At 36.1% G+C, this 16,243-nt stretch overlaps 1 protein-coding gene across 2 annotated transcripts; it reads left to right on the forward strand.

Moving 5' to 3' along the window:
• Nucleotides 1-576: 576 nt before the first annotated feature.
• On the forward strand, nt 577-15,315 carry LOC106066778 (uncharacterized). Of its 2 annotated transcripts, none has more exons than XM_013225861.2 (7): nt 577-670; nt 4,998-5,081; nt 5,756-5,872; nt 7,396-7,521; nt 9,213-9,360; nt 9,496-9,576; nt 15,164-15,315. In XM_013225861.2, the coding sequence occupies exons 3-7, from the start codon at nt 5,786-5,788 to the stop codon at nt 15,268-15,270; spliced, it is 549 nt and encodes a 182-aa protein (XP_013081315.2). In that variant the 5' UTR covers nt 577-670; nt 4,998-5,081; nt 5,756-5,785; the 3' UTR covers nt 15,271-15,315. The 2 variants fall into 2 exon arrangements, with proteins under 2 accessions (XP_013081315.2, XP_013081316.2); XM_013225862.2 differs by having other exon boundaries at nt 599-670; nt 5,042-5,081.
• Nucleotides 15,316-16,243: the final 928 nt, after the last annotated feature.

A 16,243-nucleotide genomic window follows, 5' to 3' on the forward strand; every position in this document is an offset into this window, starting at 1 on the left:
TAATTAACTGTTGGTAATTAATTATTTTGTTAGGTATCTCGAACAAGCGATAGAAATTGTACTAGACTGAAGCTTAACTAGTTCCCTTTTTAGGGAAAAAACAAAATATAACACATACAAACTTCACTAATCATAAGTAGGCTACCTCACTGGCAGAGTGGTTAGCACGTCGGTCCGTGGAGACGAGTTCAACCCCCCCCCCCCCCTTTTTTTTTGGAAATGCTTTAAAAAAAAAACATTTTCGGTAAAATCCATCAATATATCCTCTACTCACCCCCTCCCCCCTCCCAATTTCCCAACTGGTCCATACAAGGGATAGGATCATAGTGTATTGTCATTGAGAAAGTTAATAACATGAGAACGCGATAGGCCTAAACAAAAACAATTGGTAAAAATATTAGGCCTATAGCCTAAATCTCACACATTTATTGTTGTTGGTCTAGATCTATTAATTTTATGACTTATCCAAACTAATTAATGCACTTCATGTAAGCTTCTTTTTTCTTTTCAAAGTATTTTTTTAATGTGTTTCCTCTTCTGTTTCTAGTTCACTCTATGTTTATTCCTGTTAATGACGTCATTGTTATTTGATGCTCCTCATTAAAAGTCTACTAAAATGAATGCGAATAATGTCCTTTCCTTTATTTACCAATGATGGGAAAGTAGTGTGGTAAGTCCTAGAATGAAAAGCTGATTGACACAGGTGTGACAGAGCATTAAACAGAAATGCTTCAAGAAACAGTAGACCCACAATATAGATCTGTTGTTAGATCTATCTACTATATGCTATTCATGAACATTTAGAATCTAGATCTTGACCTAGATAATAATACTAATAATGATATAATCATAGAATGATAGATTCATAGGCATTGATGATTGACAATCCTGTCAATGGCTATCCTACTATTTTAATTTATAACAATAAATAGAAACTAGAGATTGCATTAAAGGAACAAGCACTCTTCAAAGTGTCTTCTTGCTCTTGTGATATGCGGTTGACGGTTCCAGGTCGAAATGGTGCTCGTAGTTATCTCGTGATTTTTTTTTTTTTAAAGCCAGCGGGTATTTGAGTAGTACATCTAGACCTAAACAACTTTTCTGAAGAAGCATCCAAAACTTAAACGTATCTGTATTAAACGAAAAAAAATTTTGGGATATTTTGTTAAGATGCTTAATTAATAAATATTTACACTGAGATCACTATAAAACAAAGGTAGATGTATAGAGCAGATTGTATGAATATTCTGCCCAGGAAATAAATATAAATTTTCTGTTCTAGCTACGCGCAGCTCAATGTTTAGAAATATAGATCTATAAAAAAAAAGTAGGCCCTATAAGTGATTTTTAAAAAATTTAGCCTCTATGATACGTAAATTGTATGAGTTTTAGATTATAAACATTTGTATTTATTTAGGAAAATATTGGAATGAGAATATTTGAGATTTTCATAAAATGTAAGAAAATAGAGTGATTGATGGTGTATCAGGTTTACGAACGTAATGTTAAACATATTCATATATACATTTTTAAAACCCTCAAAATTCTAAGAATCTAGATCTGATATTTTCAGCACATTTTCTTTTTTTTACTCTTGAAACAAATTTAAAAGTCAAAATGTATACAAAATGCATATCACTTTGAATTATTGTAAGAAAACTCAAATGGACAGTTTGAACATTTATGAGTTTGAGAATTAGAACTATAAACAGATTTTTAACTTTCGGGAATTAGACTGTAAATAGTGTAAGCCCACTGTAAGCAGATGGAGACTTTGCTTTAAGAATTTCGAGCCTCGTTTCTAGTTCTGGATCACTAATTATCCCCCCTGCTTGCTTTACTTTATTTTATTTGTTCCCATAAATTGTTTCCTTGCCGTTATGGTATTTTTATTTCTGAATGTCGTGGTACAAAAATCAATTTTCTTTTGGAACCTGCTTTGCCCGAGTCTGTCTTAATAAAGCAACATGCGGTCTGGCTTAGTGAACGCTTTACATTTACATTGTGCCCGTGACATTAGCAGTTGGATCTAATTCAGATCAATCTCTTGATGCAATCAATAACTATAAACACATTTGATGTGCAAATAGTAAAAAGGAAAGCACACACCCCGTGACTTCCACCCTTCACACGCACGCACATAAACACATTTTAATGGTGGGTGTGGGGGGGGGGAGGAGTGGTTTGGAGGTTCATTCAAAAAATATTTACGTCTCCGTTCTCAAATATTTGAGAAGTAATTTTATGAGCCCTCCACACGTGCAGTCAATACAACAGCGCTGAACGCCTTTCCTTGACTTCGTAATTTATAATGGCTTCACCAAGAGTGTGTATGGATTTCAGGGCGTCGGTTCTGGACGTCTCCGAAGGTGATCTGCTAGATTTTTGTTTGATTTTGTGCCAGGCTTTTCCACAGGAACTTCCTGAGTGACAGATTGGCTAATGCCCTTCTCCCACGAGATGAAGTGGAAACGAATATTTACGTGTGACATTCACAACATATTGTGAGATAAAAGCAAGACTTAAACAAAACTAGTTGGCCAGGAGTAGCTAATGGAGAAGTCTATTATCGTAAATCTGCTCAATGAAACTTTGTGGATAAAAAACACGGCATAATCATAAGATAGAATTTATTTATCACTGTGATTTTTTTAGTTTAAAATTGAAAGCACGACGCAAAAGATTGGTTAAAACTAGCTAGCTTTAATAAAGACATTTTACAAAAGACTATACAAAGTGGTTAAAACTAGCTTGCTTTAATAAAGACATTTTACCAAAGACTATACAAAGACTATGAAAGTTCCTTTTTTTTACAAGGGCCATGCGTAATAGAAAGAATTGAAATGCTCTTACTTACTTTCTTACTTCAAAGGGAGCTAACTAAAGGTAACTAGATGTTTAAGGCGAAGTCGTGCTACGGTTAATGAGGATGTCATGGGGCCCACGCAACGATAAAACGGCTCTTCTTCCACTGTCTACTGTCAGGTGGCTACTAGAGCTGATTGGACTCAAGTGCAGACGAATTAAAAAAAAAAAATTCTACATTACCAGGATTTTAGCTTCGGTCGCCACACCTTTACACAAAATGAGACATCTACCTTGCTTTAGTATAAATTTAAGCAAGTTGTTGACATAGAAGAACATATTCAGCTAGAAAAGTATAGGCATTCTTTATCAAGAGGCCCGAACAAAACAACAGACCCAAAACACCCCTATAGAAAGAAAACTATATTAGAGAGCTGCCTGATTTAAAACCACTGCGCAGTTCATCTCATGTATTGGTCTAGTCATCAGAATGCTGCAACCTAATAATGAGAACGAGGAAGAAGAACAAGAGTATAGGCATATATTCACCCAGAAGAGCACAGGTTAATGTTCAATTGAAAGGGCGTAGATAAAGCATCAAATATAAGGGCAAAATGCTTGTCAAATTGAGCATAGACACATAATCTGCATAAAGGGCATTAGCAAATGAATGTGTGAAAAGATTGCTGATTACTTTCAAAAGTCCTAGAATCGCCACCGAGACTCAAAGTCTCAGGATAGTTTCCCTAGAGGACATAATTGGGTCAGATGAATGAGCAGAAAGCCTCCAAAGAAAGAGATGCTCAGAAAAGCGGAAAGCTTTCAGGATAATAACACTTTAGGCATACGGTGAAGGCCCGTTATCAGCTGTGTTTACTGTGACAGTATTTACTCACAAGATTCGTCTGATCTATAACGGTAGATAGATGCCCTGCATTAAAAAAATACTCAGACTTTATAGCTATATTACAAGGTCACAAGGGCTCGCAAAAACCTTCCTTGAGGGAACCGTACCAGGAAAAAGAAGAAGAGGCAGACCGAGAAAGCGATGGTAGAAAAGATTTTAAAACGTCATTGAAAGAGATTCTGTTCAAGGCAACACAAACAAACAACAAGAGAGAGGAATAGAGAAAGACTTCCCAAATATCCTACAGGGTGCCCCAAGAGACTCAGGGGATATGTTAAGGGGATGTGTCCTGCAAAGAGAAAGAGCTTTTTTAATATATATCTGTTAAAAAAAAAAGGGTTCTCTCTCGAGGTCTAAAATGCTGCAGTTTAGTTTTAGAGTCCAGTGTTTGCTCACTTGTCTTAACATCATTACGTCAGGAAGAGCTTGGGTAACAAGATTATTTAATTACTGAACAGTTTAGTTATTGAAGTATAGACAACAAAAAAAGCTTAGAATCCCCCCCCCCCCCCAAAAAAAAAAATTGGGAAGGAACATTGTAAAAAGATGTATCACAGAGTGACATTGTAGAAAGATGTATCACAGAGTGACATTGTAGAAAGATGTATCACACAGAGTGACATTGTAGAAAGATGTATCACAGAGTGACATTGTAGAAAGATGTATCACAGAGTGACATTGTAGAAAGATGTATCACAGAGTGACATTGTAGAAAGATGTATCACAGAGTGACATTGTAGAAAGATGTATCACAGAGGGACATTGTAGAAAGATGTATCACAGAGTGACATTGTAGAAAGATGTATCACAAAGGGACATTGTAGAAAGATGTATCACAGAGTGACATTGTAGAAAGATGTATCACAGAGTGACATTATAGAAAGATGTATCACAGAGTGACATTGTAGAAAGATGTATCACAGAGTGACATTGTAGAAAGATGTATCATAGAGTGACATTGTAGAAAGATGTATCACAGATTGTAGAAAGATGTATCACATATTGTAGAAAGATGTATCACAGATTGTAGAAAGATGTATCACAGATTGTAGAAAGATGTATCACAGAGTGACATTGTAGAAAGATTTATCACAGAGTGACATTGTAGAAAGATGTAACACAGGGTCACATTGTAGAAAGATGTATCACAGGGTCACATTGTAGAAAGATCTAACAGAGTGACCCCTGAACACAATGTGTTGATAGAAACAGTTCATACACTGTTTAGTGTGTAACATGTAAGATGGGAGAGAAAAATTTGTTTGTTTGTTTTTTTTTCAACCAGATTCAACTGACCAGTGGTCATACATTTCTATTTCATATTCATAGGCCTATTGTGGCTGGCAGTTCGGACTAGAGACACCTCCCGGTAAGGTTACTTGTGTTTAAGGTGTATCATGTGGGTAACAAATAGTAGGAAAGCTGATCTCATAGTTTCGTTAAGACTAATAAAACCTATAGCTTATATAGGCTATTTTATTTATACTACAAGGAGACAGAAATATACATAGACCTATATGATTGATATATATGGGTTTTTTTTTGGTGTAGTAATAATTTAACATTGACTTTGATGTTTGTTCAACAACAGTCTATCAGGCTATAAATAAACAAAAATGTCTACTTTTTTTTTATTAATCCGATAAGAGTGGGAGTTGCTTTTGTTGTTTTTGTTAAACCCTGTTACCTCTATTAGATTCTCACCTATACTCACGAATACATGTGATCGTTACGACATTGTGTCCTATATGCCTACTGTGATTCTTCTCGTTTAAGTTGCTGTGTCTCGTGTAACAAAGTCTAAGTGGCCATCTCTATATTTAGCATTCCTTATATCAACTATACCTAACATTTCTAGGCTAACATAATAATATGTATAGTATATATATATATTACACCAAGCTCTTTCGACATTATGAATAAAAATATTCAAATTTCAATTAATTAATACTAATGCTTTTAAGAAAACAAATATTGTCCTATCTCTATTATTTGTGTCCAATGAGAAACTATTGACAATGTTTTCATCTCATGTTATTCTAGTGCACAGTTAGAGCAGCTCAACAGACTAGCATGGAAGAGAAAGTCAAGGACGCTATCCAACAGGCTCAGGTCGTTATTGATGATTTCAAGAAGCTGATCATCTCCTTTGCAGACATTGTAAGTTTGTCTTTTGTTTCGATTAGTTATCAAATGCATGTTTTTTAAGTTTTAGTTTCCATTTGATATTCATTTTAAAAGCGAGATACTACTTAAGATATTGCTTTTTCAAAATTCTGTGTACTGAAAAGATGATTTTCTATAGTTGGAATTAGAAGCCAAGCGGATGTTGCTTGTTATCTCTTGATGTGTCGACTTATATCTTGATGTGTCGACTTATCTCTTGATGTGTCGACTTATCTCTTGATGTGTCGACTTATCTCTCTTGATGTGTTATCTCTTGATGTGTCGACTTATTTCTTGATGTGTCGACTTATTTCTTGATGTGTCGACTTATTTCTTGATGTGTCAACTTATCTCTTCATGTGTCGACGTATATTTTGATGTGTCGACGTATATTTTGATGTGTCGACATATATTTTGATGTGTCGGCTTATCTCTTGTTGTGTCGGCTAATCACTTGCTGTGTCGACTTATCTGTTGCTGTGTCGGCTTATTTCTTGCTGTGTTGGCTTATCACTTGATGTATCCGCTTGATGTATCCGCTTGATGTATCGCTTGATGTATCGAGTTCTCGCTTGATGTATCGAGTTCTCGCTTGATGTATCGAGTTCTCGCTTGATGTATCGAGTTCTCGCTTGATGTATCGAGTTCTCGCTTGATGTATCGAGTTCTCGCTTGATGTATCGAGTTCTCGCTTGATGTATCGAGTTCTCGCTTGATGTATCGAGTTCTCGCTTGATGTATCGAGTTCTCGCTTGATGTATCGAGTTCTCGCTTGTGTATCGAGTTCTCTCTTGATGTATCGAGTTCTCGCTTGATGTATCGAGTTCTCTCTTGATGTATCGAGTTCTCGCTTGATGTATCGAGTTCTCGCTTGTGTATCGAGTTCTCTCTTGATGTATCGAGTTCTCTCTTGATGTATCGAGTTCTCTCTTGATGTATCGAGTTCTCTCTTGATGTATCGAGTTCTCGCTTGATGTATCGAGTTCTCTCTTGATGTATCGAGTTCTCGCTTGTGTATCGAGTTCTCTCTTGATGTATCGAGTTCTCGCTTGTGTATCGAGTTCTCTCTTGATGTATCGAGTTCTCTCTTCATATAAGGACTTATCTCTTAATGTAGCAATTTATGTGAAAATGAATTCATTCTTGTGTGTGTCCCCATCTTGTGCAGTGATGTCTACATTCTGTCAAAAATTCATGGTCTCGTTCACCTCTCTGCAGTCAGTGTAGTGGCGGCATGGCATATCGTAATTCCCTATTAGGAAGTAATCAACTTCATTCTAAAGCATGCCTCTTACAATGTTTTCCAAATACGACTTACTATTTGAGAGATTTAAATCCCCCCCCCCAGTACTCGAAAAACTGTAGACGTACATAAAGGAACAACTCCTAAAATAATTCAATTCTAGGAACAAAATATTTCTAGTATTTTTTTTTATTCTTTGCGAAATTTTTGTTGTACTTAAGTTAGTGATTTAGCGGCTTCATTGTATATTTCAAATGATGAATGCTACTCTTAGGTCAAGGGCAAACTGGACATCATTCTGTTACTGGCTCAACAACTGGCAGCTAAAGTTAGAAAATTGAGTCCCTTGATGACCGAGGCAAGTCAAACAGTGAAGGACGCCATTGCTGAAGCTAAATCTGTAAGTGATTGAATGCCATTTGAAAAAAAGTTTAAGGTTGAAATAGTCTCTTCATGCTGTCAATTCTCTTTTTACAAAGCTTCTATCAACTCACTCTGGCTGTCAGGTAAAAAGTTTGTGCACGTGATTTCTCCCACACCCAATCTCGGATTAAGCTTTGCACAATTATTTCTTTTACCTGACAACACAAGAATCAATACCTATTGGTAATTATTTTGTTTGGAATCTTCTTGAATTAATTGTACTTAACTGAAGTATTGTCATTAGCTGAATTAATCCCCTTTATAGGTCGACGCTGTAAAGTAAGTTTGAACTAAACAATAGATAACTTTATAATCTTCTATTTTCATACATACCTCACTAGTAGAGTGGTTAGAATGTCGGCTTGAGTCATGAGTTTTGAATACAGGTCGTTCCCTTTTGAAAATAATTTTTTTAACTGCTTTTAAAAAACGATTACGGTAAAATCCACCCAGTTAAACCTTTATTTCTCTCTCCACTCCTCCCCAACTGGTCCAGACAAGTGGTAGGTTCATAGTGTATTGAGAAAGCTAAAAGCATGAAATAGCGCTAAACAAAACGATTTGTAAAAATTCAGTCTAACGCGCCAAGGTTAAGGACAAAGTCACGCAAGTCACTCCTAGAGACAATCTGAATAAAAACAACACTGAAAGTCTTAAATAAGAAGATATTTTTCTGAGTGGTCCTCGTCTTGAGAGAAATGTATTTGGCTGTATTCAAACGATGCTTTAGTTAAAAGACAACTGCTAAAAAATTCTTCTATAGTTGAAACTCTTTCTCGTCTCTTTCTCTCTGATAGACAAAAATGGTTCTAGGCTAAACAAACGAATGTTAAACACATACAAATCACTTGTTCCGACAAATAGTTTTAGGACAGAGTCAGGCCTCTGTAAGGATTTAAACGATGCAAGCCTAGAGTTGATGGTAAAAAAAACAACAACTTAGTACCAAGAAACATTTTTTTTTCAAGACAAAGTCTGTTGGCCACTTCCTCTTGGCCTTCTCCTTAAGTCGTAGAACGGTCGGTATTTTTATCTCATCAAGCCATTTCCTTTTCATGCTTAGGATTGGCCACACCTACATCACGCCCTCCTTTTTGCTGGAGAGAGAGGAGCCCCCACTTTGTGAGTACTGTGACTCTCGTCTCACCTTGGAACATATCCTAATTGATTGTCCCAGATACCAGGATGTCAGGGAGACATTTTTTAGAGCACACACCTTAAAAATACTATTCGACAATCTCGACCCTGGGAAGGTACTGGGCTTTGTCCAGGAGGTGGGGTTGTCTACGAAGATCTGATTTTTGAATTGTGAACATATAATATTTACATAAGATTTTTAACAAATTAAATTTTTACTACCTTTACTATTTTAACTGTGAATAGACCTTGATTTTAATGATTTAACTGTAAAGAATTTAGCCCTTGTTATGTAAAGGGAGAGTGATCCTTAAAGGATTACGGGCACGACATGGCCTAAATTGTGCCGATGTGCCTAAACTCAAAACTCCTTTTCATGTGGTACTAAGAGCACTATGAGCGAAGAATCATACCCGTCCACATGGAACGCAGGTTAGGCTGACACTTGTCACGCTCTTCTCCACCTAGTCTAAACATGAAACAGAAAAGTTTTAGTTTGGTAATACGTTTGTTGTTGTTGTTGTTGTTTAGGCCAAGACTGTGTTGCACCAACTAAAGGACACCATCAGCAGCATTAAGAACGATCCTTCACGTACACTGGAGGAGGCTCTCTTGAACCAAACCAGCACCGTGGTTCAGAAAGTAACGGACAATGTCCAGGAAGTGGAGGCCATGGAAGGTAAGGACCAAAACAAGAGTCAATCTTTAAAGCATTTTCACTTTTATTTGGTCACTGGAACTTAAGGACAATAGTTTCATGACAGTAATTTTTTTGTGTGTGTCAAATGTACGTCACGTGATATTATGTTTTCAGCTTTGTTGCCTGTATTGCTGGAGAAACAGTATGAGCTAATTGCACTGTACGAGCAACTGAATGTCATATTGGATAAAGATAGTAAGTTATTGGCTAATCATTTAAGAAATATCCAGATCTTCACTTGTGTAGGTTACATTAAACTTAAGAAAAGATACATGGTTGAAACACACTATTTGGGAATCTGGGAACTACAGCAAGTCGCTCTTTGTAACTTATTCTTACCGTAATGTCTTAAATAGGCTAAATGCCCACTTCTAACTTTGTTAGTTAAGCTGATTGACTTTTTATTTTCGTATATTTTAAAAACTCCATTTAGTTCAAAATTATCTGCAGCTATTTTACTTCAAAAGACTGGACAGTTGCTAACGCTAGAGACATAAGTATACTTCTAGTCCAGCATGTGTGTGTGTGTAAAGTTTGATGCAGTGGCGTAGCTAGAGTATATGATGCCTGGTGCGGTACCTCATCTTGATGCCCGCCCCCCCCCAAAAAAAAAAACAAAAAAAAAAACCAACTAACTAATTAATAACGTTGCAAAACCTTACTTTTTTGTTCAAAATAATATGTATTCATTAATCAAATATTGTTAATTCTTTCATGACCTTAATGACTTTTCATGACCGCAGCATTATCATAGCCTTGACCCCTGCAGTCCATTATGTCTAAGCCATCCGAACGCAATTTCTCTAGAATCATCTCAGTAATTTCAGCAGCATGCTTGTCCTTTGTGTCGATGAAGTCAACAAAAGACTCACGAACCTGCAGCTCGTCATTATCCATGACAACATACCGTAAAATTTGGGAAATTTTATCCAGCTTTGAGATGTCAGGTGTACTGTCAAAAATAACTGAGAAATATTTGGCTTGTTTTACTTGCTGTATGATTTTTTTTTAGCGTGATCCCCCAATATTGTAATAAATTCATTTTGTATTTGTGGAGACATGTATATATTCGGTCTGGAACAAAGCTTAGTGCGAAGCACATGCTCCCTCAAGAGTGGATCGTACTTTGATAGTAATTTTACTAACTCTCCAGGTTTTCGTCTCGTGTATAATCAAATCTTGGGCCTTGTTGTCAATATTGTTCCCTACTCTCAGGCAAACTTCAAGTTCCCTCCAAGCAAGCGATGACTGAATGTGAGCTCTGCTGGTCTCATGTTTTTCTATTTTCGGGGTTAACCTCCACCACTCATTGAATCCATCTTTGGATTTAAATGAAGATTTGGTACTTGATCTTCTTGAGAAGAGTATGCAGGGGAAGCAAAATAAGGATTCTTTTTTTTTTTTTGGCCCATAACACATCCACTTTCTAAGAACTTTCTCGCTGTTTGACATTTGCCGGAAAAACCAAGCCTTTGAAAGCTTTCTAGCCTTTCCTTTTGCTGATTCTTGATGTCTATACGCCTCTCTGAATTGACTGTCCATACGCTGAACTGTTTCATATCCTTGAGTGACAAGGTGTATGCGAATATTATCTGTGACATCAGGCCAATCTCCAATGTCGTTCAGTCTAGAGTTTATTATCCTGCTTTCTGTATTGTTTACACTGTCTGATGGTTCAGCTTCTTCAGTATGAATTTTTGAGGAGTGTACTAAAGACATGCTTGTGTGCTGTCCTTTAGTCTCAAGAACCTGCGGTACTGAAGTATTTTCTTCTTTTCAGGATGTCGCCTCATCATTTTTTTTCTGGATTCAATGATAACCGTCTCATCTTGTTTTGTTGCTTTTAATTGTTCAGTTAAATCATACCCAATAACAGCTCGCCTATAGTCGGTGAACTCTGGCAATGATGTGACTTGAAATTGTCTCGATGCTTCTTTAGACTTAAGAAATTTAAGAAACGCACCTCACTGCAGTCAAAGAAACTGCTTTATGCGGATGACATTGTCCTCTGGTCAACCGGCAAGAAAGTCGACCAAATACAGGCGGCATTACAAGCAGACCTCCAAACCATCTCCTCGTATTGCGACAAATGACAGATTCAGATAAACGTTGCCAAAACGACCTGGTCCCTGTTCAGCCTAGTGATCGACATTCTTAAGGCTCTATTCGAGCTTCAACTCGGTGGGCTGCGACTCCAACGTGAAAACACGCCAAAATATCTCGGGGTGACCCTGGATAGAAAACTGTCAATGCTCCAGCACGTCCAGGACGTTGAAAGAAAAGCCTCGGAGAAGTTAGCGTTACTAAGAAAGCTGGCCAGCATAAAGTGGGGTGCCAAAGCTGACATGCTACGCACATTGTACTAGGGGCAGTCAGATCACAAATTGAGTACAGCTATACAGTTCAAGTATATGCTAGTAAAACTGCCCTCGAATCACTCGACCGAGTACAATCACAGGCACCTAGGTTTATTTGTGGCACCTTTCGGACAAGCTCAACTAACGCTGCTGAAATCTTAACAAACGTGGCCCCTTTACATTTAAAGAGGGAGAGGGCGGTACTTACAGCCTATGAGCGCTATAAAAGGGGCGACTCTAGGCTACCCACCTCAATATTAGTGCGACAGTGGAGAGAGAGGAACCGCATAAAAATGCGATCGTTCATCCACATTGCGGCCAATTTGTCAAAATCAGCCTGACTCTCCACTGACAGAATCCCAATTAGAAGAATCAGTACTTGCCCTCCTACTTGCCGGCCCCACAAATAAGCATGTCACTTATAGGGCAAGAGGGAGCCACCAAGAGGCGATTAACATCTGCCATACTCCAAAACTTGGCATCAGCTACACTAAAGTCCTACCCATCAGATGCCATTTTCTGTTATACCGATGGGTCGGTAATGAGGGACCCCGATAGATCTGGGTATGGGGCCCTTATAGTCTACCCAGACCGGACAGAACCAGAGATGCCGATTTCTCCATCTGAGCTTAAAAGGGTTTTGAGGCGCCAGCCAGACTAGTCAGTCTTGAGCACTGTTCATCATTTTCTTTACGTTACAGTATTAAAATTAACTAGTTAGTTAAAAAAAAACTTGTAGAAAACAAAGGTTAGCTTATTTAAAAATATTGACATTACAATAGAATTATTTCCAAAATTAAACTATAAAGAATCATAAAGAAATGAATAAACTAAGACAATTCTTTAGAGCTAGAGTTTAGAAATATATTTGTAAACTCAATATCTAGATTTAACCAATGGACTAAACAGTGAAGTAAAAAAAAGGTTGGCCTATCTTCTTCTTCTTCTTTATATTACAGAGCATTGATCAGTGTAGTAACAACATGTACCGTGTGTCCGAAAAAATCTAGTAAATTAGATTCAAACTGTTCTATAGCTTACATTGTATGGAAGAAATAGTCAAGGAGATGAAACAAAATAGCGACATGACTAGTTTATAAATCGTTAGTTCATGTTTAAAATACAGTAGTTTATGTTTGTTCGTGTCCATACAATTAGTCGTTTTTACTGAAAAGCTCAGGGAAATAGGAAATTAATACACGCTGTGGGAATTTTGGTGCCCCTCTCCACTTGGTGCCCTGTGCGGCCCGCACCACCCGCACATTGGTAGCTACGCCACTGGTTTGATGTGTCATTGGTTGGAATCATTTCTCTTTGACATTTGTTTTTGACATTTCCACAACTGTGACTTAAACAAGTTCTGAGTTTGAAGCTGAAAACAAAAATTGGCAATAAATGCAGATAGATTTTTATGATAAGCAAACAAGTTCATAGTTTGTTTGTTTTTTACATAGATTTTGACATTATGATGTAGATAGTTGATTTGTTCATTGACATTGTGGTGTAGATAGTTGACTTGTTTCATTGACATTGTGATGTAGATAGTTGATTTGTTTCATTGACATTGTGATGTAGATAGTTGATTTGTTTCAATGACATTCTGATGTAGATAGTTGATTTGTTCCATTGACATTGTGATGTAGATAGTTGATTTGTTCCATTGACATTGTGATGTAGATAGTTGATTTGTTTCATTGACATTGTGATGTAGATAGTTGATTTGTTTCATTGACATTGTGATGTAGATAGTTGATTTGTTCCATTGACATTGTGATGTAGATAATTGATTTGTTTCATTGACATTGTGATGTAGATAGTTGATTTGTTTCATTGACATTGTGATGTAGATAATTGATTTGTTTCATTGACATTGTGATGCAGATAATTGATTTGTTTCATTGACATTGTGATGTAGATAGTTGATTTGTTCCATTGACATTGTGATGTAGATAATTGATTTGTTTCATTGACATTGTGATGTAGATAGTTGATTTGTTCCATTGACATTGTGATGTAGATAGTTGATTTGTTCATTGACATTGTGATGTAGATAGTTGATTTGTTTCATTGACATTGTGATGTAGATAGTTGATTTGTTCCATAGACATTGTGATGTAGATAGTTGATTTGTTTCATTGACATTCTGATGTAGATAGTTGATTTGTTTCATTGACATTGTGATGTAGATAGTTGATTTGTTTCATTGACATTGTGATGTAGATAGTTGATTTGTTTCAATGACATTCTGATGTAGATAGTTGATTTGTTCCATTGACATTGTGATGTAGATAGTTGATTTGTTTCATTGACATTGTGATGTAGATAGTTGATTTGTTCATTGACATTGTGATGTAGATAGTTGATTTGTTCATTGACATTGTGATATAGATAGTTGATTTGTTTCATTGACATTGTGATGTAGATAGTTGATTTGTTTCAATGACATTCTGATGTAGATAGTTGATTTGTTCCATTGACATTGTGATGTAGATAGTTGATTTGTTTCATTGACATTCTGATGTAGATAGTTGATTTGTTCATTGACATTGTGATGTAGATAGTTGATTTGTTTCATTGACATTGTGATGTAGATAGTTGATTTGTTCCATTGACATTGTGATGTAGATAGTTGATTTGTTCCATTGACATTGTGATGTAGATAGTTGACTTGTTCCATTGACATTGTGATGTAGATAGTTGACTTGTTCCATTGACATTTTGATGTAGATAGTTGATTTGTTCCATTGCCATTGTGATGTAGATAGTTGACTTGTTCCATTGACATTGTGATGTAGATAGTTAACTTGTTCCATTGACATTGTGATGTAGATAGTTGACTTGTTCCATTGACATTGTGATGTAGATAGTTGACTTGTTCCATTGACATTGTGATGTAGATAGTTGACTTGTTCCATTGACATTGTGATGTAGATAGTTGATTTGTTCCATTGACATTGTGATGTAGATAATTGATTTGTTCCATTGACATTGTGATGTAGATAATTGATTTGTTCCATTGACATTGTGATGTAGATAGTTGACTTGTTCCTTTGACATTGTGATGTAGATAGTTGATTTGTTCCTTTGACATTGTGATGTAGATAGTTGACTTGTTCCTTTGACATTGTGATGTAGATAGTTGACTTGTTCCATTGACATTGTGATGTAGATAGTTGATTTGTTCCATTGACATTGTGATGTAGATAATTGATTTGTTCCATTGACATTGTGATGTAGATAATTGATTTGTTCCATTGACATTGTGATGTAGATAATTGATTTGTTCCATTGACATTGTGATGTAGATAATTGATTTGTTCCATTGACATTGTGATGTAGATAATTGATTTGTTCCATTGACATTGTGATGTAGATAGTTGACTTGTTTCATTGACATTATGATATAGATAGTTGATTTGTTTCAGAAACTTTGGCTGACAAAGAAGAGATGAAAGATTTAAAGAAAGAAATGGAACACCTTGTTTCCGTTATCTACAGACAGAAAGACACTCCTGGGGCTAGTGCTAGTTAGTTCTTGGAATGCAAGATTGTTTTTAAAATAAACTTTCATTGTCAATATTTGTTTATTGTTTTCTTTGACGAATTGAACTTAATACATGCTAGTTAATTAATAATAAAAAATATTTCAATTATTAAAAAAAAAGATAACATTCTACATTGATATTTTTACACTCTTGTCATGGATTTATTCACAGTACCAATAGTAAACAATGATCTTCCCACTACAATACCTAATTTAATCATTTCCTATATGAACCCATGTAAGGCGTTAGCCTATCTTGATTTTGTTTTGATAGAATCTATGTTGCTGGAATTCACCCTAAAGTAAATGCCTTTTTTCTATACAAATCATTTACGTATTAGACAAGGTGCGAATCTTTTTGCATATCGTCCATGACCTTGTTCTAAAACAATTCCTTTTTTTTTCTTCCATAAATAGCTTCGATAGCTGATATCGAAAAATCGTTGAATATAGATGATAATAGTCTTAAATATGAAATACAGCCACATAAAACTATCTAGTAGGCCTAACATTCAACTAAGTACACGGTGTCGAGATTAAAACTATCCAAGAAACAAACAGGTACACATTTTTTGTCAGATTGAAATTTCGGTAGATTTTGTATTCAACTGTCATCTCGGCCGGAACGAGGCAAAAGAAAAAAAATCTCGTTTAGGGTTAGCAGACTTTTTTAGGTCGCATCCTCCGACCGGCAAGTGTTGGTCTAAGACAGCGGTTCTCAACCTTTTTTATATCGGCGACCCCCCCCCCCCACACACACACTCACCCGCAAAACTATTTCGTTCCTAAGCAAAAGTAAATTTTCATTCTGTTATAAAATGGAAATCTCCTCTAAGTATCTGATATGAATTTTGCCAAAGTTTAATGTTTAATCACGAAACAGTTTGAAATTAAATTCTTCAAATAGATATTGCTACGTATCATTTAATTAGAAATAAATGAATACGTGCATCTATTTACT

Source organism: Biomphalaria glabrata, chromosome 9 (genome assembly GCF_947242115.1).
Source record: "Biomphalaria glabrata chromosome 9, xgBioGlab47.1, whole genome shotgun sequence".
Taxonomy (NCBI): Eukaryota; Metazoa; Mollusca; class Gastropoda; family Planorbidae; genus Biomphalaria; species Biomphalaria glabrata.

Coding starts and splice junctions, on each gene's coding strand:
- LOC106066778 (XM_013225861.2), top strand. CDS start 5,786: ATGGAAGAGAAAGTCAAGGACGCTATCCAACAGGCTCAGGTCGTTATT. Junction 9,361..9,495: donor GGAAGTGGAGGCCATGGAAG/GTAAGGACCAAA, acceptor TTATGTTTTCAG/CTTTGTTGCCTGTATTGCTG. Junction 9,577..15,163: donor TGTCATATTGGATAAAGATA/GTAAGTTATTGG, acceptor GATTTGTTTCAG/AAACTTTGGCTGACAAAGAA.